Source organism: Bos javanicus, chromosome 2, assembly GCF_032452875.1.
Source record: "Bos javanicus breed banteng chromosome 2, ARS-OSU_banteng_1.0, whole genome shotgun sequence".
NCBI classification, from domain to species: domain Eukaryota; kingdom Metazoa; phylum Chordata; class Mammalia; order Artiodactyla; family Bovidae; genus Bos; species Bos javanicus.
Window position 1 is genome coordinate 117960873 of NC_083869.1, and position 22995 is coordinate 117983867.

Sequence of the window (22995 nt, forward strand, 5' to 3'; positions counted from 1 at the left end):
GTTTGATCCCTGGGTCAGGAAGATCCCCTGGAGAAGGAAATGGCAACCCACTTCAGTATTCTTGCCTGGAAAATCCCATGGACAGAGAAGCCTGGTAGACTACAGTCCATGGAATCGCAAAGAGTTGGACACGACTGAGTGACTTCACTTAAACATTCAGTATCCATCCTGTCCAATATGGAAATTCAGGCAAGGATGTGAAGAATGTGACTAGAAAACTCAATTTTTTTTCATTTTAATTCATCTAAATGTAAATACAGCCACATTTGGCTATGGTTACTGCATTCACCAGTGTAGTCCTATTGTCTCTGAGAATGTAGGTCTGGACCCAAAGAGGCTTGGCAAATCAACCAACTCCACCTTTGGTTTCCAATTTTATGATGGACAACAGTCGAATCTCTTTGGTCAAATATCCTTTTTTTCTTTCCTATTTCACATATAAAGACACTATCAAGTAGACCCAGGACTGGCCCCAGTTCACCCTGTCTGGCCACTAAAGTGACATCATTATGCTCAACTAACGACTATGCTTTTGTAACAAATTATGTTGTGTTACCGACACAAATGGTAACACTCTCAAGCCCACCAGGACAGAAGTGATTGTCTTACCAGGTTTTTCCTAGTTCAGTGAGCCATGTAGGGATGTTTCCTGTCATGATTACCAAAGGATCTTGAAGCTGCCTATTTGCTTTTGCTGTCAACTTACTGTTAATAAATTCACTAGTTGGGATAATCTCCTTGCACATTGCATTCTGTAAAAAAAGAAAGAAAGAAAGAAAGAAAGTCTATTATGTAGTAAAACATGAGGATTATGTTTCTGTTCGTCTCCTTTATCCCCAAATACGTACACAGAGTGCTTAGATATCCCCTGCTGGCTTCTAACATACAGCTTCCCGTTGGTATGTCCCAACCCAAACAACAATTTTTACAATGCATAGCTGAAACATCCCAAACCCCACAGGCCGCTGGCACTAGCTCAGCCATGGACACACTAGCTGATGTTTCAAGCAAGGCCAACTCCCCTTCATTCTTCCCTCCATTATTTTTATGTATTGAAGACAGCATTCAACTTTTGCCTGACCTCATATACATCTTGAATAAATGGACTTTAAGCTAAACGTACCTAAAGATTTAATTACAATAAATTAATGTTCAATTTTTACTTTGTTGCTTGATTTCACAAATTATAGCTAGAGAATAATTTATGAGTCTGCCAAGAGAACTAATCCAAGAACATGGGGTGGGGGCAGGGAGGGAGAAGCTCCGCTGACAAGTACACTGCAAGTCACTGGGCTGGGATTCCCGATATTTGGCTGAATCACTGTTTTTCTTTCTAGTACAACAGGAAATTGATCAACCACTAGACAGAAACTATGAGATAACATGTTATGACAATACAACAGGAAAACTTCAAAAGTAGGCAGCATTACTCACATCATACAAGTAATACCAGTATCTACTGACGGCGTGTAAAACTCTTAAAAGAAGAATTACATCTAATGACGGGTCTTCAAAAGTTATATTTTCGGGTGCTGTGGGTATGAGGTAAACTTCTAAAGGATTTGATACGGATGGGCACACTCCATCTAGAGGGCAAAAGTTCAAAGTTAAGTGCTGATCAAAGTTAGAAAGTTATAGCTAATGCAGCCAGCATCATCTCTTTGTGCCTAAAACAGTGACCACAAGTGATTAAGGTTTAACGCTCAGTATCTTATTAGTAAGTACTGATAGCTTAAACATTTCTTTCTCCTTATCTTATAGATAAATCATCCAGGCTTAGGAAAATTTCACTTTTCCTCCCATACAAATACACTATAGAGAAAAACTGACTCCTTTGTATTTCCTCTTTACACTAGAAAAACAGTTAACAAGAAAATGGCCATAGAAGAGTAAAGACAAAATATTTACATTCACAGTTATAGATATTTCCTGGATTTTTTAATATCCAGTTTAAAATGACCATATAAAACAAACACTAGCAAGTTTTAAGGACATGACAGAATGTGACAGTTTCAAGTAGGAGCTGAGATTCCTTTGCTGTTAGATCTCACAAATAGCAATTTAAAAAAAAGACTGAGCTGTTATCATTTACTTTTACCAAGCAAAGAAATTAAAAAGTACAACATGATCACTGCATAAAAGGGCAATTTTTTAATATTGAAAACACAGAGACAAATATCTCAAAATAAAGACCATCTTATGTTGAAAAAAAACTTAGTTCTATGAAAAACTAAATTGCTATGATCACTTATTTCTGTAGACCCGGGAAATTTCAACATCACCAGTGACTGGAAACCCCTGATAGGGAGTGGTCCCCCAGGAAAGCAGCCTATCAGTAAGGCATGGTTACCATCATATTAAAAAAGGGTGGGAAATGAGCAAAATCAGACTGGAAGGAAATACTACAAAGAAAGGTAAGTCAACTGGGAAGTGTCAACTACTTTCGGTAGTCATTTTATATCCTGGCAAAACTTTCTATTGCTTTTATAACTGTTAGATCATACTATTATAACGAGTAACAATAAAAGCTAAGGGACACCCTGCCAATGACCAGTCTCTTCTTTAGTGAATATGTTCTACTAATGAAATTTGCTTTTGATTTCATGAAAAAGTTTTTCCCAATATTCTCTGAAAATAAGGTTTCACACGGTTCAATTTAAAGCAACCAAGTGTTTGTAGTAATTTACATCTTTATAAATTATACATAAAGCTTTTACTACTAGATATAAAACACTGTTAAAACCTTGAGGGCAGGAAGTCTACTGCCCCACAGCAGTGGCAATCCACTGCCCCGTCGGCATCACTCACCATTCCACAGCTCATCATGCTTTTTTGCATTTCTAGGGGAAGTTTTTGTTGGAGCTGTCTGGGCTCTTCCTCTTTTACCACCAACACAATCTTTATTACTTTCTTCGTCCTCTCGCACAGGTTTGTACCTAAAGTAATAGAGTGTGAAAACCAAAAGTAGATTTTAAAACTGCAAGTTATTCTTCAAGGCCAAAGTGCAAGCCACAGATACCACAGTTACCAGAACAACTCTCTGAGATCTAGCCACTCTCTCCCTAGTTGGGGATTTGGAGAAATGTCAGCGGGACTGCAAAGACCCCCCGAGACTACCATCCTAGGAGAGGCCAACTCCAAGGGCTGGTTCTGGGAAGAATCACTCTCTTTCAGTAAGTATGCAGACATTCATCAGCAACGTAGGAAACTGCACCCAAATGCCTCTAAGGCATAAAAGGTGTCAAACTTCCTACTACCTACAGGAACATCATCTTATGTTCTTTTCTGACTTATTTAAAGAATTGAAGCTACTAGAAAAGTAGAGACAAGTTATGATTATTTATTGCCCAAACACATTTTCATGTAGATTTAATGAGGAAGCTAACACACACACACACACACACACACACACACACACACACACAAGATGGAACGCTGAAAGTGGCTTTCAATAACAAACTACAGAATTCAGAGTCCATTCTCTCGTTATGCAAGCCAGCCAGTAATAGGAATTCCAAAACACACGAACACTGCTGATGAAAAACCAAAGACATTTTCAGACTTGCCATATCGTATGAGTTTTCGTCCAAATACCAGCTCTTCCTAGAGGATTGCTCTCGTCATCCGTGGACTCCCGTTCATCTTCAGCCTGTATACTGAACTGCCGTACTGCCTGATACACAGTCATGTTATACGGTAGCAAATGCTCTCCGATGTAAAACTGTAGCCTGTGTCTCACATTTCCGGAATTTAAGAACTGAGCAGCCTAAACAGAGCAAAAACAAAATCCTTTTAAGCTATCGGCCTCGAACTTTACACATTAAAACAGGGTGGGAATAGCACCCTACCAGAGATTCGTCTATTTCCTCATCAGAACCATCGTCGTCACTGTCTTCGTCATCTTCTCTTACTCTTCCATACCCTAAGGACCCAAGAAGTCTGTTAAATTTCTGGCAATTTTGGGTGGCAAAGAAAAACCTATATATACGCTTGTTAAACTAACATACTCCTAGAAAAATATGTATATTACATTTTGATCTAATCATTCCTGAAAAAACATATATATTACCCTTTGATCTACAAAGCAGAAAGATCTAAGGAAACTGTCAGGTACAAAATGTCACATCTATTACATTACAAAATGTCATTTCTATTACACCAGCATAAATTAAGCCATCACCCACCCAGTCATCCAAGCAAGCAGTCAACCCCTAAAAAAATTTAACATTTCTATATACTACATATAAAGTAAGTAATGAGCACACAAGTTCCTGATGCTAGGTTTTGACAAACACAGCAATGAACAGGGAGATAATTTATATATCCCTTAATGTTAATTTCATCCCAAATGTACACATAAACACACAATATACATATATAGAAAGTACCTCTAACTACAAGGTATCTCTCAATAGCCTGCACCAAAGCCAGGGGGTCAATCTTGACAGGTCCACCCTTCCACTGCTTCACATTTGCACAGTCTGGATGTCTTTGTAACTGGCATTTTAACTGATGTGTGTTGAAAAATTTTAAAGCCTGTGATCCTCTGTTGAGAGAGAAGCTCAAGATAATTTGTGAAAAAAAGTTATTCTATTATTTTCAAAATCAGCATACATTAATTAAAATAAAAGCATGATAATACAAACTCTGCATCTTCCTGGGGCACAAAGTAACTATGTAAATAGTACAGCCAGCAATTCCAAGTTACTGGAAAAGACTTATCATAAAACAGGATGTGCACACATGCATATGAGAACATTCAATCAACATTTCACCTCTGTCCCACCATGAACCTATGTGAGCAGAAATACCTCACCACTGAGAATGAATTATTTCCTCAGGATAAAAATTCCTGAACCATTTGAGCGTGCTCATTTCTGCAATATTTTGCCATTACCTACTAAGTCCTATTTATTTAAAAACAAACAGTAAACCCTCATTTTTTGCTTTCAAAGATTTCAGCTACAAAATTACTTTAAAAACTAACCTTTACATTTTACTTTGCTACAGTCTTTTGAGTGAAGCAGTTTGACAGCTACATCAGTCTACACCTGGTAATGATATTTAATTACTCATTTCTGAAAAGGTCTGGCAAGAGTAAGATACAGAGGAGTTTGAAATGCAGCTATGAGGTTTGATAAGGCATGCAAATAGGGGTATAAGAAAGAATATTCCATTATATTGATACATACATATGCAAATATACATACTTTACACAAATTCAGATAAAAATGAAAAAATGTTATGGTTTTCTCATGTATGTATTAGAAAGTACCCCTTTAGCTCATAAAAATCTTCCAGGACAGTTTAATAATCAAAATTAAATACCACTCTATACATTAAGTTTCAAAGCAGGAAAAAACCTAGACAACACTGATCACTTCATTATTCAATATTGCATACCGTTTTAACTCAGTCAAAACTTTAAATATCTTTAAGACACACCAGACTATGTTTTTTAAAACCAAACTAATTTTTTAAGTTTTCCATGCTGCTAGCCATAATATTCCAGGAAACTTGTAACATTCTGTAAAAACACATCAAGGAATTTAATGTATTCTTTCTATAGTTGAGTCCAGTAAAGCTACTACATTATGGGAAAAAATAAACATTTGTTAAAACCCATTAAAACGCAAAATTATAACCACTTGGGTCACATATGAAATCACATTATTACACAGAATGTAATCATTTTGTCATCTGTCACTACAAACTTCTTGGAGAAAAGCTTTATACATTAAAGTACATCAATTTAAGGAAAACTAAGCCTAAATTTAAGGAAAACTAAGCCTATTGAGACTTGCCAACACAAGTTGGTTTCATATTTTCAAAACATCATATTTAAGATACAGGGTATGTTTTAGGAATAAAAGTTATTTGATTCATGCACTAGAATATTTAATCTCCTCAGTCCTTATAATGAGCGTTCTTTGAGCACCAAGATGTCACCAGACCTCTTGCCACTTTACCTCAACAAAAATATAAAATCCAGTGGCAAGGGCCCACCTAGGCAAGGATCCTTACCTGCCTCCTGTCCCATTTCCACTGGGAAAGTCATGCACTTTGACTGGAAATTGTTCCATCTGGCTGAGGCAGTTGTTCATTTTGTGAACTAATGCCAACAAAGGTGCATTACCCACTGGTTCTACTCGTTCAATGGGCTCTTCTCCAGGAAGCTAAAGTTATAAATAAACGAACAGGTTAAGCAAGGCCTCATGAAATAGAACACTCAATAAGAATATTTAATAGGCAGTTTTACAAAAGACTTACTCTATTGTATTTCTTTATGATGGATTTAGCTGCAACAATGGCTTCCAAATAATTTCAATAAACACACTTTTTGTATAGGCACACAATCCCGTATTCACAATTCCTAAGTCCAAAAGGCTTGAAAACACTACTCATTTGGTGGCAAAATCTGACCCAGACAGATATGTGGCTGTTTGAAGTCTTTATTTACATTTTGTAGGAATATTCATATGTTTTGTTGCAAAAATACTTAATGTGTATGGAGTACTATTCAGAATCCACTGGGGATTATCAGATAATAAGTGCTGTACGTACTGTATGGCAAAACTCATGAAACCCATCCAGCCCCAAGGAATTTTCAGTAAGTGATTACAGACTGTACATAATTCTAGCATGGTATAAAACTATATCCAATATTAACTATACAGCTAATGAGTCACAAATAATTACCAATTCTGCTTTAGGTAGTAGAACAAATTAAAATAATGCAAGCAATGTCTGCAAACAATGACCAGAGACGGTGAGTTTGACTGACACACAAGCGAGCTGTCCTTAGCCCTATTACACAGTTGATCCAGAGAATCGCCTTCTGTTAAGCCATTATGAACAAGTAGAATGGTGTTAAGTCACCAGTGTCCAGGTTACTCTTTCGCTTTCACTCACTGAGAATGACGAAAGTAAAGCTGCTCTGTACCTTCTGGTCTTATGATCCACATTATAAATGGTGATCAACCATTCCTCAATGAAATTGTTAGTTCTGTGTCTTATATACAAAACAGAAATGTTTACATATACTCTATCTTATGCCTATAGATACATGATGTCTACCATATTTCTATTAAAAAATATACTGAAAACTGCAATATGCTTAAAAACAGATATTCAGAATCAAATACACTCACAACTGTTAGTTGTGTTAGTTGCTCAGACGTGTCCTATGCTTTGTGACCCTATGGACTGTAGCCCACCAGGCTCATCCATCCATGGGATTTTTCAGGACAAGAATACTGGAGTGGGTTGGCATATCCTTCTCCAGGGGATCTTCCTGACCCAGGGATCAAACCTGGGTCCTTCCACATTGCAGGCAGACTCTACCATCTGAGATATCAGGAAGTGAAAGTGAAAGTTGCTCAGTCGTGTCTGACTCTTTGAGACCTCATGGACTACACAGTCCATGGAATTCTCCAGGCCAGAATGAGTGGATTGTCCTTTCCTTCTCCAGCGGATCTTCCCAACCCAGGGATCAAACTCAGGTCTCCCACACTGCAGGTGGATTCTTTACCGTCTGAGCCACCAGGGAAGCCCAAGCTATCAGGGAGGCCCAAACAATTAATGGTCTGTCTTACACAAAAACACAGAATCAAGATACATCAATCACAGCATAGGCACTTGCTTCACCATTTTCTTGTGTTACTGTTTACCTAATGCATAAAAGACCAAGGAATCCAAATGTGTATAATATCCAAGTTAAAAACTTTACCTCAGTATCTTGACTAAAAACTATTACAAATTACTCCTGGGATGAAAATATCTGCATGAGTAAAAAATGACTCTCAAAATAAGACACACAGGTATGATTATTAGGTAACTTACTGGAGAAGAAAAAAATACATGAAGGAATCTCTTTAATCTGATCTCTCTGCTCACAGCGTCTTTTTCACTTTTAGATGTCAAATAAAGCAACAGTTGCTTCACAAATCCACTGTGTTGGATTTCAAACGATGAAACATCAGACTCTGAGACTATGCTACGGATTTCTACAAGGCACTCAGCTCCACCATCCACCTGAAAGAGATGAAAACAGTATTCACTGATTTAAAGAGTCCGTAATAAATACACAATTCATATTTCCACCAAAGCTACCCGATACTTGAACACTTTTAAAAAAGAAATCAGGGGCAGGTGGTACATACTTGGTAGATCCTTGAAAAACAATACTTTACAAACACACACATTCACAAAATGTTATTATTTCATGACAGAAAACCAGTGTCCATTCTGACATTAAAAAAAAAAAAACAAAAAAAACTTAGCATTTAACCAATGTAGTTGTATTAAAGAAAAAAAAAAGACAAAAGATGAGAAAGCAAATTAGAGGAACAGAGCTATAATACCAAAATGAAAAGAGTTTAAGCTGTGGCTTTATAGTGCATTTGAAGTCTGAATGAAATAAGACAATTTCTTAGAAAACATGTGCTATTCACACAGCTCAAAGTACATCAAAAATGGAAAAAGAATCAGATGAAACACAAAAGGTTTATGACACCTCTACCCTCTCTGAGCACTCTTAGGGCACAGGTAAAGAGCGGTGAAGGAGGGGTTTCTCCTTCACTTAGGAAACCGTTAGGCTGTAGAGTCCATAGACATTAAAACTGCCTTTTTTTTTTCCCCTTCATGTAGTGACATGAAATGTATTTTAAGTATTAACTGTGCATTTCTCTAGGTATATCTTGGCCCATTTTCAAACTGAAACTTCAGTGGTTTAATGGGGAATCTGGATTTACTAGTCTATAAACATAAGCTAGTACCTGTAGCTGAAGACAACTGAGAGGAGAGATGTGCCTGAGGGACACTTTTGAAATCTCTCCATTTCTTAAGAGACATGGGAGGCGAGGGAAAGCAAAGTCAAAAATCAGATGTCTAGCACACTTAATGATAAAATGAGGAAGTAAGGAGTCAAGAGACAAGTTAAAGAAACGTCAGCGCCAAAGGTACAGGTCTGGTTAGAAAAGTTGCTCTAAGACAAATAAATCCACGGAAATCTAGAGTCACCAAGGCAAGGAGGAGCCGGATGGAAGAGCCCAGAGAAGCAGCTAGGTGCACTGGCTGCGGTACCTGGAGGTTGAGTTGTTCAGTAGCAGCACAAAGTCTCTGAAGGACATTCAATGCAGGGTTGCTTCCATCCATGTTCTCAGAACTGAAGTAACGCTCTACAAATTTATGTGCCTGCTCTTTAATCCAACCTTTAATTTTTTCTCTGCAAGAAGGAAAAAGATATTAAAAACTCAGTGTACATAGAAAAGTTTTCAATTATAACTTCTGGTCAAAAGCAGATAGCTGCTACATTTAAAATCCTTTTTTGGCCTATGTTAGCTGCTGCTGCTGCTGCTAAGTCGCTTCAGTTGTGTCCGACTCTGTGCGACCCCATAGACGGCAGCCCACCAGGCTTCCCCATCCCTGGGATTCTCCAGGCAAGAACACTGGAGTGGGTTGCCATTTCCTTCTCCAATGCATGAAAGTGAAAAGTGAAAGTGAAGTCGCTCAGTCGTGTCTGACTCTAGCGACCCCATGGACTGCAGCCTACCAGGCTCCTCCGTCCACGGGATTTTCCAGGCAAGAGTACTGGAGTGGGTTGGCCTATGTTTATAGACTAGTAAATCCAGATTCCACAGTAAACCACTTAAGTTTCAGTTTGAAAATGGGCTAAGATATACCTAGAGAAATGCACAGTTAATACTTAAAATACATTTCATGTCACTACATGAAGACCAAAAAAAGAAAAAAAACCAGTTCTAATGTCTATGGACTCTACAACCTAACAGTTTCCTGTTAACCTGAAAGCAATTTTCCAAGACTGTTTTCTAAGGTATAGACATATCTGCACTGTCCCTTATGTTCTATAGACCAGAAACATGTACCTATTAGGCACATAATAAGCTATGACAACTGAGACCTCACTGTTCAAATAACAAATTCTAATAACTTCAGAAATATATTTGCTTATTTCTACTACCTGAAATTCAGAACCACCCACCAATCAAGGCAATAAACCAAAAAAGAGCTTGTTTTCCCAATGGAATTTGCTTTTTAAAAATTTCTTATTTGCAGAGGAACTAATCCCTGTTGGTATTTACATCCAGAGTCAAACAAAACAAAACAATCCTTGAGGATTTTAAAGGACTGATTTTTTTAAAGCCATAAATTGGTGTGAAATGGTTTAACCGACAGTTTTACATTTCCAAAAAAGGGCTCTGCTCTAATGCATAAGAGGGCTATTATAAAAGAGCATGTGTGTGTTCGGAAAATACATCAGTTTTCCCTTTTCCAGAACAAAACTAAGGAACAAATTCAAAGGGAAATATATTTGCTTGGTTTTGAACATAGAAAACTCCCAACTAGACATGTTCAAATTTTAAAATATGAGAAAAAGTCAGACATGGGGCTCAAGAACTGAGAATCTGCTCCATCCTAGACCTATGCGACCTCTGAGCAAAAATTAAAGGCCTGTGTCCATGTTTCCATCTCTATGTAATATGTACACTGACTAGAATACCATGAAGCTTTTCCTAATCTAGGAACAGAAGTAACACAGAATCCCCCCACCTCACCTATTATTGGAGATGGTGTCCTTTGAGGCGGCCCTGGCAAGACCACTAACTCCCGCAGTTCGTGCTGGTTCAATGTTGTTGCTGTTAGACTGTGCGCTTAACCTTCCCCACGTTTTTGGATTCAAGCTTGCCAAGAAAGAAGACTTAGGTGACTGAGTAGTGGTGGGGCTTTTAGCTATGGAGAGAACAATAATTAAATCATTTTAGTGCAAATGATGAAAACCAACAGAATTTTAAGACTTCCACTCAACAGATTAATTAGCTACAAGAACTAAGAACACTGGGAATTCAGCAAACTCAGGCATGATTCAAAGCTGGCAGCAAAAATAAAGTATGTGTCTTTAGCCGCTAGTTCCTTTCCATTCACCTCCCCATGGTTTCATCACAAATTACCTTGATTGTCTACTTTGTCATCATCTCTCGGAGGTGAATACTTTGGCCTTCTTGATCCTCGTTTTGGCAGTCGTTTTCTCTTTAGAACATCACTTAATCGACTATCACACGGGAAAACATGGGGTAAGTTTAGCAATTATCATGATCTAATACCATCACTCACTTTAAAGCAGGCCAAAATGGCAGAAACAATGTGTTATAAAATACTGTCGTAACAGTATTTTCCATTTAGTGATTATTTAATGCCAACTCTGCACCAATGTTCTACAAGTGCACAGACACAGAAATTGATTACTTCAGAAAATACCTAGCTATACAAATACCTTGACTACTGAATTACTAAAAGAAAACCAAATAGACAGAATATCTCATTAATCCTTGTTAAACTCCATTGTTAAATGCAGTACATAAATAAAGTATATAAAACAAATATACAATACAAAGAAAGAACAATGCAATCATAAATCAGAAAAAGAATATGTTAAATCTGAGTACCTTTTTTCTTTTCTAATCTAAATGACAGTAAGTAAAATAATAATCACAGCACACTAAAGTTAACATTATCAAAATACTTTCCAATATTACCCAAAGTAATTTCATGGTGTGCAATGATAATAATATCCAAAATGAATGAATTTATAAATACTTTTATAAAGAATTCAGTTATCTGTAAACAAATGTAGCAGAGTGATAGTGTAAACAACCTATTTGAATTAGAATATATGAAAGACAACACATATAGCCTTGTGCACTATTTTTTACTATATTTAACAACTTTAGAAATAGTTTATACTATCATTCGTAGAATAACAAAACTACGTAAGATGGAAAAGATAAAAAAAAGTTATGGTTCAGTTAAATTATAATTCAAGTAAGAAAAATTTTGAAAAAAAATTTAAAGTTTTCCAACATCTGATATGTCTATTGAAAACACTTAATAGCGTGATCAATATACTTGACAATCAGGACAAGTGAACTTTCAAAGAATAAACTTAATTCCATTTATACATTTTTATGAACTTCTCATTTAAAACCATATTAGAAGAGAAATGAATCACTTAGAGCGCTGAAAGTCTCTCTCTGAAAGTATTTCTCTTTCCTTAGAAGCATTGACTGTCAGAACGTATAATCAACTCTAGTTCTTTAATTTAAAGTAGCTCAGGAGCACTGCATCTCTGTAAGCTGCATCATATTTTACCAACCACTTATGCTAGAGCTCAGGCACCATGCCTATGCTATAGAGTAAAACCCCGCAATGACCTCAGGTTGCCACAGCAGCTGGGGGAGGGAACTGGGCTAGCAAGGAAGAGAGAGGTGGGCAAGGCTGGGAGAGAAAATGCCAAGACAATTCAACTAGAGAACAGGGAAGGTGGAGGGTCCTTGGTAATACTGCTAGGTCCCAAAACCCTGGACTGTGCCCATTACATAGTACCACTTAAACCCAGCAGCTTCCTAAGATAACACTGGACCAGGAGTCACAGAACTCTCAAAACTCATACATACATCTGGGTGGACAACTGCCACCAGGGGGCACCAAGAGCAGCTAGGATTCTGAGCTTTACAGCTGGTAAGATTAAATTTTTGGACCCCACTTATTAAATATACACTTTACCAAGATCCACTTTTTAGCTTCCATCAAAGGAACAAAAACACTTTTAAGAGTGTGATTTGTTTCAGTACAAAATGATAACCGACATGAGGGCTGGTAACGTTCTCAGCAGCAGAGTACAACAAAGGAATTAAAAAAGAGGTGCAAGCAGAGAATTTTCTTAGAATTCTCATTAGCCTTTATTAAGAGCAAAAGTTCCGATATGCCAGTAAAAGACAGATGGGAAATCAGGTTCTTTTCTTATATTCTAAAAATTCCAATTTTTAATATTTTTCACTATATCAATATCTAGATGTCTCAAAGTTGGTAATATATGCTGCAACATAATAAATAATCATTAAGATTATGGTATCAGAAATGAGGCTCAAATCCTTCATCGTTATAGTAAGTTCAAGACATTATGTCAGTCACTTAGCTTCTCTGAGCCTTAGTGCCCTTGTAGGTCAATGTAAATATTATGTCTCTACTGTGGTTTCTAAACATGGCTCTGTACAGCAGGTTTTCAGTAAGTGTTCAATTTTTTCCCCATTCTCATTATATACCTACCAAAACATACATGAAAAAATGGAAAATGTACACTCTCTGTAGTGCCCTACACCTTTCACTTCCATGGGTGCGACTCAGAGACCAGGGCAGAATTCCAAGCAAAGAGCACAAGAGTCACTGCAGGACTCTGACTTACCCTTGAGGGCTCAGGTCTAGAGAATCGTCTCTGCTGTGCTGCAAGCTGGGGGACCCCAGGTCAGCCGAGGCATTGGTGGCGGCCGTGGCTGTTCCACTGTTGACCGATGGCGTGGACCCCAAGGATCCGGACCCATTTGTACATGCCTTTGGTGGACTCGTCAACAATGACTCAGATTCTGCTAAGTGTTTTACTTGATGCATTACACCTTTATAGAACAGAGGTTAGAGTGTGTGTTAATCAGGACTACCTCCCCACCATTACAAGATCCCTAAACGCTATGGTGGTTCACAAGGAATGAATAAAAAGTACGCAAAAACAGGACAATAATTGAGGTGCCAGAGTCTTCAACCTGACTCCAAAAAACAGAAGGAAGTAAATTCAAATTTAAATAAACATATTTATATTGAGGGTGAGATGGTTAGATAGCATCATCAACTCAATGAACATGAATCTGAGCAAACTCTGGGAGACGGTGAAGGAAACTCACTGGAACCTGGTATGTTCTAGTCCATGGGGTCGCAGAGTCAAATGCGACTTAGCGACTGAACACACGTCTCTTCTGAGGCCTTCCAATATGCTCAAAATGTTAAATGGGGTCACATATAAAGTCCTACCAGAAATTTAAAGTACCCACTGTAAGAATCAAAAACAATTACAAAAATCAGCGCACCTGTGGCTGGATAGCCAAAAGATAAGAAAAGGACCTACAATTATTAACTTCAAATGCTACAAGGAGACAAGATCACAATAACACTACTGTCAATAAAGAGAACACCAGCTATTGAAGGGTGGAGATTTTCACATCCCTCCACGTGTACAAGGAGACGGAATAATAACCCATTAAGGCAGAGATTTGTATTTGGGGTTCGATTGTGGGAGGAAGCACATGGGGTGGTGGGCGGGGGGGGGGGGGGGGGGGGCGGGGAGACAGAATACAAAGGTGTGTGCTCACATGTTCACAGCATTCACATTTTTCTGGGGAAGAGTCCACAACTTTCCATCAGATTATTTATATTAAAAAAAAAAAGATTTTTGAGTGAATTCAAACTTCAGGCATTCATTCCACAAGTATTATTTGCAACCGTCATATACCCAGACTGTGAGCGAGGCACTAAGAATATGGCCATGGCTAAGAAAAATGTATTCAGGGCACTTACTAACTAATGAGAAAGATATATTTAACAAGAACTTAAAAATACAGAATGAACTGCTTATGAGAAATAAAATACAGTGCTGCTGGAGCATACCATAGGGAGATCTAACAATTCAGGAGGCAGGATAGGTATTTAGGAATAAGTGATCTTTAAGTGGAACCTCAGAGAACAGCGAGACAAGCCACATGCAAAGGGGGAGAACCAATCTAGATATCTCCATATACCTCACCATGTATACGCTATACAAATACTTGGGGGTGGGAAATTCAATCTGATGGCATAGTTGATTGATAGGATCAAAAGTTTCTTAAAAAATCACTGAAAAAAAAGACCGATTCTCATATTCTCATATATATATTCATATACCAATTCTCAAATCATAAAGCAACTAAAAGCAAATGATAACAAACATAGAATACCTAAAACAAAATAAAAATGCAAGATCAGATCAGATCAGATCAGTCGCTCAGTCGTGTCCGACTCTTTGCGACCCCATGAATCACAGCATGCCAGGCCTCCCTGTCCATCACCAACTCTAAGGCTAAAAATAAGAATATACACCAAGTGTTTATGTAAGCACAGAAAAGGTACATAAATCTAGTTTGTTAACCATAGTTATTGCCTCTGGGATACGAAGAGAGTTTGCCTTCTATTTCATACAAACATGTAGTGTTGGATTTTTTCCATTATTACTTGAACAGAGCTAACAATAAACAGTGAGAATTTCTTCCCATTTGACTCAATATTATTACACTAGTGTGTCTATTACATTCTCAAGATGTAAAGAGAAATGAATCCCGCATAAGAAAAAGTGATTATGAGCATAAAGAACTGGGATTGAAGACAAAGTATTACATGCCAGGAGAACACCATTATTTTTTGCATCCTCACAAGACCCAAGTAACCTGATAGACCACAAGACCCATAAAGAGATTTCTGTTGAGAAAGAACTTCTTTTATTATCTTTGCAGGTTTAAAAAAGGATAAATACCCTGAATGAGTGACGGTTTCATCTTCCAGGTTTTCAAGAAGAGAATGCTAAAATACCATGTCCCCAAGGCTGATTTCGAAACTGAAATTCCTCAAATTAGAGGACCAGACAAATTGCATTCTGAAGATTATTCCAAGTCTTAAAATATTTCATTATTTACACAATGAAGTAAAAAATAATCCCTTATACAGCTGTACTGATCTATTAACAGGATTCCTTGGGAGAGAAAGTGACCTCTGACTTTTTCAAAGAATCTTTAGGGCAACTGTATGCTACCAGCATAAAAAGAAAAGTCAGCAATTGCTTCTAGGCCATAAACACTCAAATCACTGAAACTTAGTAAGTGTTCATCAATTAACAAGTCAATCTCATACAATCTGTAATAAAAGGTTTTAAAAAGATGCATGTTACATACTTAAGCTGAAAGCATGTAAATTATATAAAAGTAACAATTTTTGTTCCACAGATTATAACTATAATTCTACTAAAATAATATTCAGACTAAAAGATTAACCATCAATTATCATGAACGGAATTACCTTCTCTTCTGAAGTAAACACTAAAAATATCAGGTAACTTCTGCATTAAGATCTCTGCCATTTGAAGGGCTCCAACTACTATCTTCAGGTCTTGGCTTGATAGCATGGAAGCAATATGACTAAAAAAAGAAAGCATTTGTATATAAAACATCTGCCTGGATTTGATAATTATTGATGGCCACACAACTTTAAATGAGAGCGAAATATTTCAGTTTTGAAACCTGTTGACTAAAATAAGAATTTTTCTTAAATGCTCAACTTTTCCATTTAATCTATTTTTTATTGAAGGTGTCTGTGAATACAGAAAGACAATCAAGGGCTCAAGATACTCCAGATTAACTGTTTTGTGCATTTTATACTATAATATGGCTTTAAAATTTTCTGAAGTTAACTGCAGAGACTTGGGTTTCTAAAATGTTTCTTTTTACCACTTTCATGAACACACCTTGAAACAGCATGGTTTTTCAGGACATCCTTTAGAAGTTCGGCATCCGCGAAATAAATTATCCTAAGAATTGCTCTAAGGCACTTATGTCTGACCGCAGGTCCTGCTGAGGAACTATACACTTCATAAAGAACACCAAATAATGTCTTAATAAAAGACTTAGCCAGTTCCGGATCCTCTTTCATAAGCTGTGCTCGAGCATCATCCTTCTTTAACTCTGAATATCCACCTGCAATAAAAAATGTAAAATCTGAAAGGCTTCAGAAACACAATAAAGCGAGCTAACATAAAATTCAAGTGGATGTACAATGCTATAAAGGAAATTAACTTATATAATGCAATCAACTGGGGTCTATAAAGATGCCCCAAACAACATTAAGACAAATTTTAAAATTAAAAAATTTTAAAAACCACTGACTATTCCAGCTAGCTGCAAAACACAAGGTAGCACTACACTGTACCTCTTATTTTTACTAATACCTGTTCCACAAAATATTGGGGACATTTGAGTACTAACCAGTTAAAACTACTGGTAAGAAATAAACGCAGTTGAAGAAATGAATATTGAGTATGCAGGAGTAGCTCAGCTGGTAAAGAATCCACCTGCAATGCAGGAGACCCAGGTTCAATTCCTGCATTGGGAAGATTCCCTGGAGAAGGGATAGGTTACCCACTCCAGTATTCTTGGACTTCTCAGGTGTTCAGGCAGTAAAAATTCCACCTGCAATGTGGGAAACCTGGGTTCGATCACTGGAAGAGGGCACGGCAACCCACTCCAGTGTTCTTGCCTGGAGAATCCCCATGGACAAAGGAGTCTGGCAGGCTATATATAGTCCATGGACTCGCAAAGAGTCAGACATGACTAAGTGACTAAGCACAGTAGACATACAGCAAGAAATTGGAAAAAGATGACCGGTCACTGGGCTTAAAGGGAGTAAAGTGTAGGAGAAAGGTAACAGATGAAAAGCTCTAGAACAGGGGTTGGCAACGTATGGTTCGAAGGCCTAACCTACCTCACCACTGATTTTTGTAAATAAATTTTACTGAAACACAACCACTTACATTTGTTTACATACTGTGCATGGCTGTGTAGGGGCTACAAGAGCAGCGCTGAATACAGACTGCGTGGCCTGCAAAGCTTAAAAGTATGCTGACCTTTATACTCTGGGCTAGAACTACAAAAGCACTGAACTAAAAGCCCTCCAGAAAGGAACAAATGACAGAAACTTGAGGGTAAAAAAATTCTCATGAATTAAAGAGAATTTTGATGCGAAAGTATAAAACAAAAGATTAGAAAGAACTGATCTGATGGGGTGTGACTGGATCTAAATGTAAAACAGGAATAAAAAGATCAGATTTTAAAAACTGCCTGGGCTGAAGAGAACTAATTAGTGACTGCTGGGCAGGGGGGGTGGTGGGGTGGAGGGTGGGGAATGGGTTGGAGGGAAAAAAGAAACAAGTGAGGAAGATTAAGGGATACAAACTTCCAGTTGAAGAATAAATGAGTCACAAGTATGAAATGTACAACATGGGGAATACAGTCAATAACTATGTAATACTTTTGGTGACATCATAAGTAGACTGAGCGTGGGGATTATTTTGAAATGTATGAGGTACTGAATTCACTATGTTGTGTAACAGGAACTAACACAGTGTTGTAAGTCCACTATACCAAACTCAACATAGTATTACTGGGGGAAGGGGTGGGGGACTGGATGAAGGCAGTCAGAAAGTTACAAGATAAATAAATACTAGGGATGTAATGTACAACATGACAAAAATAATTAACACTGCTGATATTATATGAGAAAGCTAAGAATTTCTTACCACCCAAATTATCTTTTTTTCTCTTTCTTTAATTTGTATCTATATGAGAAGATGGATGTTTACTCTAACCAACTAATGTGGTAATCATTTCAGGATCTACGTGAGTCAAACTATTATGTGGTACATCTTAAATTCACACATTGCTGTGTCAATTATATCTCAATAAAACTGAAAGCGGAGAAAAACGCACAGGACAATTCTGACTAGAGTCCAGGACATTGCAAATGACAAAAGTAGGAAAATCTTGGGGGAAGATACCAGTCAAGCTATGTTGGCTGATTTACCGATTAAAGCACATGATAAAACAACAACAAAAAGAACTATTTCCTACCATGCAACTACCTCAATATAATAAAAAAACACTCAATAAAACAACTAAATGTTATTGCAAACACTATTCACTAGACAACATGGTACTACTTTTGACTTCAAAAGGTACTTACTAGTGTTAGTATTGGCTAAGGGGTTAGGTTTTCTCTGAATGGCACGTGCTGTTCCCGTGTCCTCATTGATTTGCTGCATAGAATTAAAATCAATAGTATAAACTCGTCCCAGAGTGGACAAGCTTATCTCATCCTCACCGACCTGATGGGCTGCCTGAGAGCAAAGAGAGAGAAACCTTGAATATAAACATGGAGAAACTTATTAACTCAAGACACAGTGGGGACCTCCATAAATGCTAACTTACATATTTGTTTCATCAGGTTTCAGACAGTAAGTAACAGAATGTGGAAGTTTTAATAGTGTGGATATGACAAAACTTACTCAATCAACAAACCATTTTTAATTAAATATATATATACACCCCCAGGACCATTAGGTCCCCTGAGACAAATACAGGTAAAATCCAGTCATGCAGGATCGCTGACACAGAGAAGATACTATTTGTGTTAAAAAGGCCTTGAAGACACTGCTGACAGAAAAAAATCAGTTATCCTTTGGTATAACTTTTGGTACCTTATTCTTAGGTTAAAATATTATTTACATCATGGATTCCTAGGAGCCAATCAAGATCCTCCTTTAAACAAAATGATCCTACAAAATTATCCTTAGGTCATCAAAAAAAAAAAAAGACTTTCACATTGCAATGATGCCCTAAGATTGAAAGGGACACAACTGGAAGTAGAAAAAGTAATCCCAAGAGGTGGCAAGCATTACACAGTATGTATCTCAAATGAGACAATGTAGTTAACACTGGTGGATTTTAGACAGCCTAAAGAAGTGACAAAATATACATTTTTATGGAATTCCTTGGTTGAATGGAAGTCAGGATTCTCAGAAAATACCAGAGAGTAACCTAACAGGGAAAATCCAATTACTGGGAAAATGCTAAAAAGAAGAATGCTCAGCATTAGAGACCACAACCAGCTCATAAAGTAAGGCTAACAATTACAAAAGACTAGTCACCTCTGACTTTCTCAGAACAACTGGTCCTGAGTTTAGATACTGTCATAAGAATTTGATTTCATAACATAAATTAGTGTTTCCAAAGTTTTCCAAACATTCATTTTTAGAAACTAGTGGAAGATAACTTAAAGAAAAAAAGTCTATGTGTAAATGTCCTAAAACATTCTAATTACACAGGCTGAAATTAGAAAATATATTAATACTTGAGTATCTTATAGATGAAAACATTAGTAAATGATGCATGGCATCTCAAATAAAGCAGTGACCAATGCTTCCTAAATAAGGGCAAAAATTTTCCTGACCTGAGAAAGTTCTGAAGTATTTCAATGCAAATTTAATATTGAAGTATGGAAATAAGAATAAAATCACACATAAAACCTCCACAGAAAAATCACTATAAATATTGTGGTACATTTCTTTCCTTTGCTATTATTCTTTTCTTTTGCTGAGTTTCCATGGATCACATAATTTTGTTTTCATTTATAGCATATCACATTGTAAGTAATTAAACTTTATCCCAGTAAGGTCTGTACTACATAGAAGCTTAGGTGTATACCACAATTTACTTATTCACCTAGAGCTAGATATTTAAATTCTTTCTATATTTTTGCTCTTTTAAAAAATACTGAAAAGCAGCCACTTGTATGTAATCTTTGCTTTTGAGAGATTTCTTCTGGATAGGAGACTGAAGGAACTTTTGAGACATGTAGCCTAACTCCTCCCGCGTTTCCTTTTAGAAACGAGGAAACCATGGAACAAAGAACTTAAATTACTTGCTCCAAGTCAATCAGGTAGTGAGTAGCAGAAGCAGGACTAGAACATCATGTTTTCTGACCTCAACAGAAATGAGGACCTTGTTCTCAGGAGACAAAATGAGAGAATCGTGAGTTAATTCCACGCTAAGCACATTTACGTCCACATGCCCCGTCCCGACTCCAGCCCTACACCCACACTCCATCCAAAGAAGACATATTTAAACGGTACGAGGAAACTACTACCTCAATGATCCGGCTGTCTATCCTGTTATAGGGGTGCCAGAGGCCCCGGTCATCCCGCCACTGCCATATGGCCCCATCCGTGTTCTGTGCATTGCCTTTCTTCAGCATGGTATCAACTGCAAAAATGCCTTCCTTTGGTAAACATGGCATAAGTTCACTGAAAATGAAAGGTGCAATTATTTTAATAAGTAGCTTTCTAAGCTGTCAGTAAATACCAGGTCTCTAAAGCAAAATGCCCTCCAGTTATTATTAACCATTGGCCCAATCTTTACCAAATCAGAGATGTCAGTTCATACAGTTCTTGAGGACTTCGTGGAACAAGATCAATCTGCTCCTGACAACTTCCATTGGAGGCACCACACAGGAGAAAGTGAAGCGTTTCTGCAATGTCTGTAAAGCCAACAATGAAAAGCCAAAGCCTATGAAACTACTTGTATTGCCATATTTAAAAGGCAATCATTCCCAAGGGGAAAAACAAAAGTATTTTCCTGTTTGGCCATACCATTCAAGATAGGTGAAAATAATTTGGAATTAAAACCTTAAAAAAAACTATGAAGATTTAAACAATTTCCTTTTGAGGACTTAAGTCATAAGTTCACTGCAGAGACTTTAAGAATCTTGTATTACTTTCCTTAAGGAGCACAGAGTTTGCAGAATAAGTGCACTAAACATTTTATCCTTGATTCACATATATCTGTGTATTTTCTTCAATTCAAATATAATATACTGAAATCGTGTGGCCAATAGAATAAAACACAGCGATTAAAAGCATCTGAATCTTGCCATTTTGTCATAAGGAAAACCTTTACTTAAATGACAGTAAGCATGCCAACTACCTTTAAAAATCAAGAAAATATCCTCTACCACAAACTTCCATTCCCAGAAGATCTCAGTTTATAGAAGAACTGGGGTGAAAACTTGTCTAATGCATTGACACAGTGAGTGGAACATGTTCCCAGTTGCCAAGGTTTTGATCATTCTAACAACCAGGACCTAAAGACAAGGCTGTGTCTCTGTTGGTTGTGGCATATGGTTCTATATGCACATACAAAACATGTATAAATATTTCACTGAAATGTCCTGCCAGTAATCAGTATTCTACTGTTAAGAAAGTACTCATCATTAATTCGGGCAGAAAGAAAGTGAAGTTGCTCAGTTGTGTCCGAATCTTTGTGACTCCACGGACTATAGCCTAACAGGCTCCTCCATCCATGGTATTTTCCAGGCAAGAGTACTAAAGTGGGTTGCCATTTCTTTCTCCAGGGGATCTTCCAAACCCAGGGACTGAACCTGGATCTCCCACATTGCAGGCAGATGCTTTACCTTCTGAGCCACCAGGGAAGCCTCAATTTGGTTAGAGGAGTTATGAATAGTTAAATCTCTGCCTCATAGAAATTTCACAAGTAGTGATTAAATCTTTAAAAATTTTTGAAAAATTCATTTTGCCAACTTTCTTAAGAAACAGGAATATATGGCAATGGTGTAATAGTAACTTAAAAAGAAAAAAAAGATCAGAGATTGAAAAAAAATAGAACAAGATAGGTTCGTGTTTCCTTTGTGTTACTGAGGGAGAAAGACAATGTAAGTCTAGTGGCTTCTATATGATGAATATGTGGCAAACTTCCTAAAATATGCAAACGAGGTAATTCCAGAACATTAAAAACAAAAACAAAACTTAGATAGCAATTTCCCAAACCAGGATATAGGAAAAATGCTGTGCCATATGGTAACAAGAGATAATCTATGTGCAAACTTCGGGAAACCAAAATTCAAGGGACTTCTAGGAATTTTAATTAGGAAAGTACATTATGACTACTCAAAAAAAAAAAAAAAGATCTTCCCCAAACTTATCTTGGCAGAGAGGACTTTGTTCAGGGCATAAGCAAAACAGTGTTCTCTGGAATACTAAGTTTAGGAATGACAAAATGCTTTATGTCTTCAATAAATCACCTCAGCAACACTATTTTTCTACAAAGAACTGTGCCATGTGCTAAAATTCACAACTAATGTGACTAAATTTAAACCTGAGTTTCCCATCCTCCCTCCCCAACAAGAAAAGTACTATTATACCGCTTAATAATCTACCTGAGGCAGAGGTACAAAGACTGTTTGTCAGTGAATGTCATCACTGACTCCCAAGATAATATTCTCAGAAAGCAAAATTATGGATATACAACTACACACAATTATGAGTGTTTCATACAGAAGTGATCAATGCTCTACTAGCAATAATCAAAATATACAGATGTTCTCTGAAACCCACAGTCTTCTGACATTAACTTGTGAAATCTAAAGTAAAGACAGTAACGGGCAACTGCAACAGCAGTGTGTGTGTGTGTTCAGGGGTGTGTGTGTGTACACATGTGTGCA

General features: G+C 37.2%; 1 protein-coding gene across 26 annotated transcripts in view; it reads right to left on the bottom strand.

Moving 5' to 3' along the window:
* TRIP12 (thyroid hormone receptor interactor 12) overlaps nt 1-22995 on the bottom strand; it is a 156871-nt gene that overhangs the window by 23627 nt on the left and 110249 nt on the right. For 10 of the 26 annotated variants that reach the window (XM_061387190.1, XM_061387179.1, XM_061387165.1 and 7 more), the window contains 17 exons: nt 20898-21015; nt 20623-20782; nt 18664-18817; nt 16394-16622; nt 15949-16067; nt 13262-13469; nt 10971-11071; nt 10578-10752; nt 9085-9226; nt 7843-8034; nt 6025-6176; nt 4389-4561; nt 3849-3922; nt 3567-3766; nt 2809-2936; nt 1435-1586; nt 610-752 (listed from right to left, as the gene is read on the bottom strand). In XM_061387190.1, coding sequence (XP_061243174.1) covers nt 610-752; nt 1435-1586; nt 2809-2936; nt 3567-3766; nt 3849-3922; nt 4389-4561; nt 6025-6176; nt 7843-8034; nt 9085-9226; nt 10578-10752; nt 10971-11071; nt 13262-13469; nt 15949-16067; nt 16394-16622; nt 18664-18817; nt 20623-20782; nt 20898-21015 — 2620 coding nt within the window. The remainder of the gene's footprint in view (nt 1-609; nt 753-1434; nt 1587-2808; nt 2937-3566; nt 3767-3848; nt 3923-4388; nt 4562-6024; nt 6177-7842; nt 8035-9084; nt 9227-10577; nt 10753-10970; nt 11072-13261; nt 13470-15948; nt 16068-16393; nt 16623-18663; nt 18818-20622; nt 20783-20897; nt 21016-22995) is intronic. The other 16 variants (XM_061387343.1, XM_061387297.1, XM_061387255.1 and 13 more) reach the window with 6 other exon arrangements.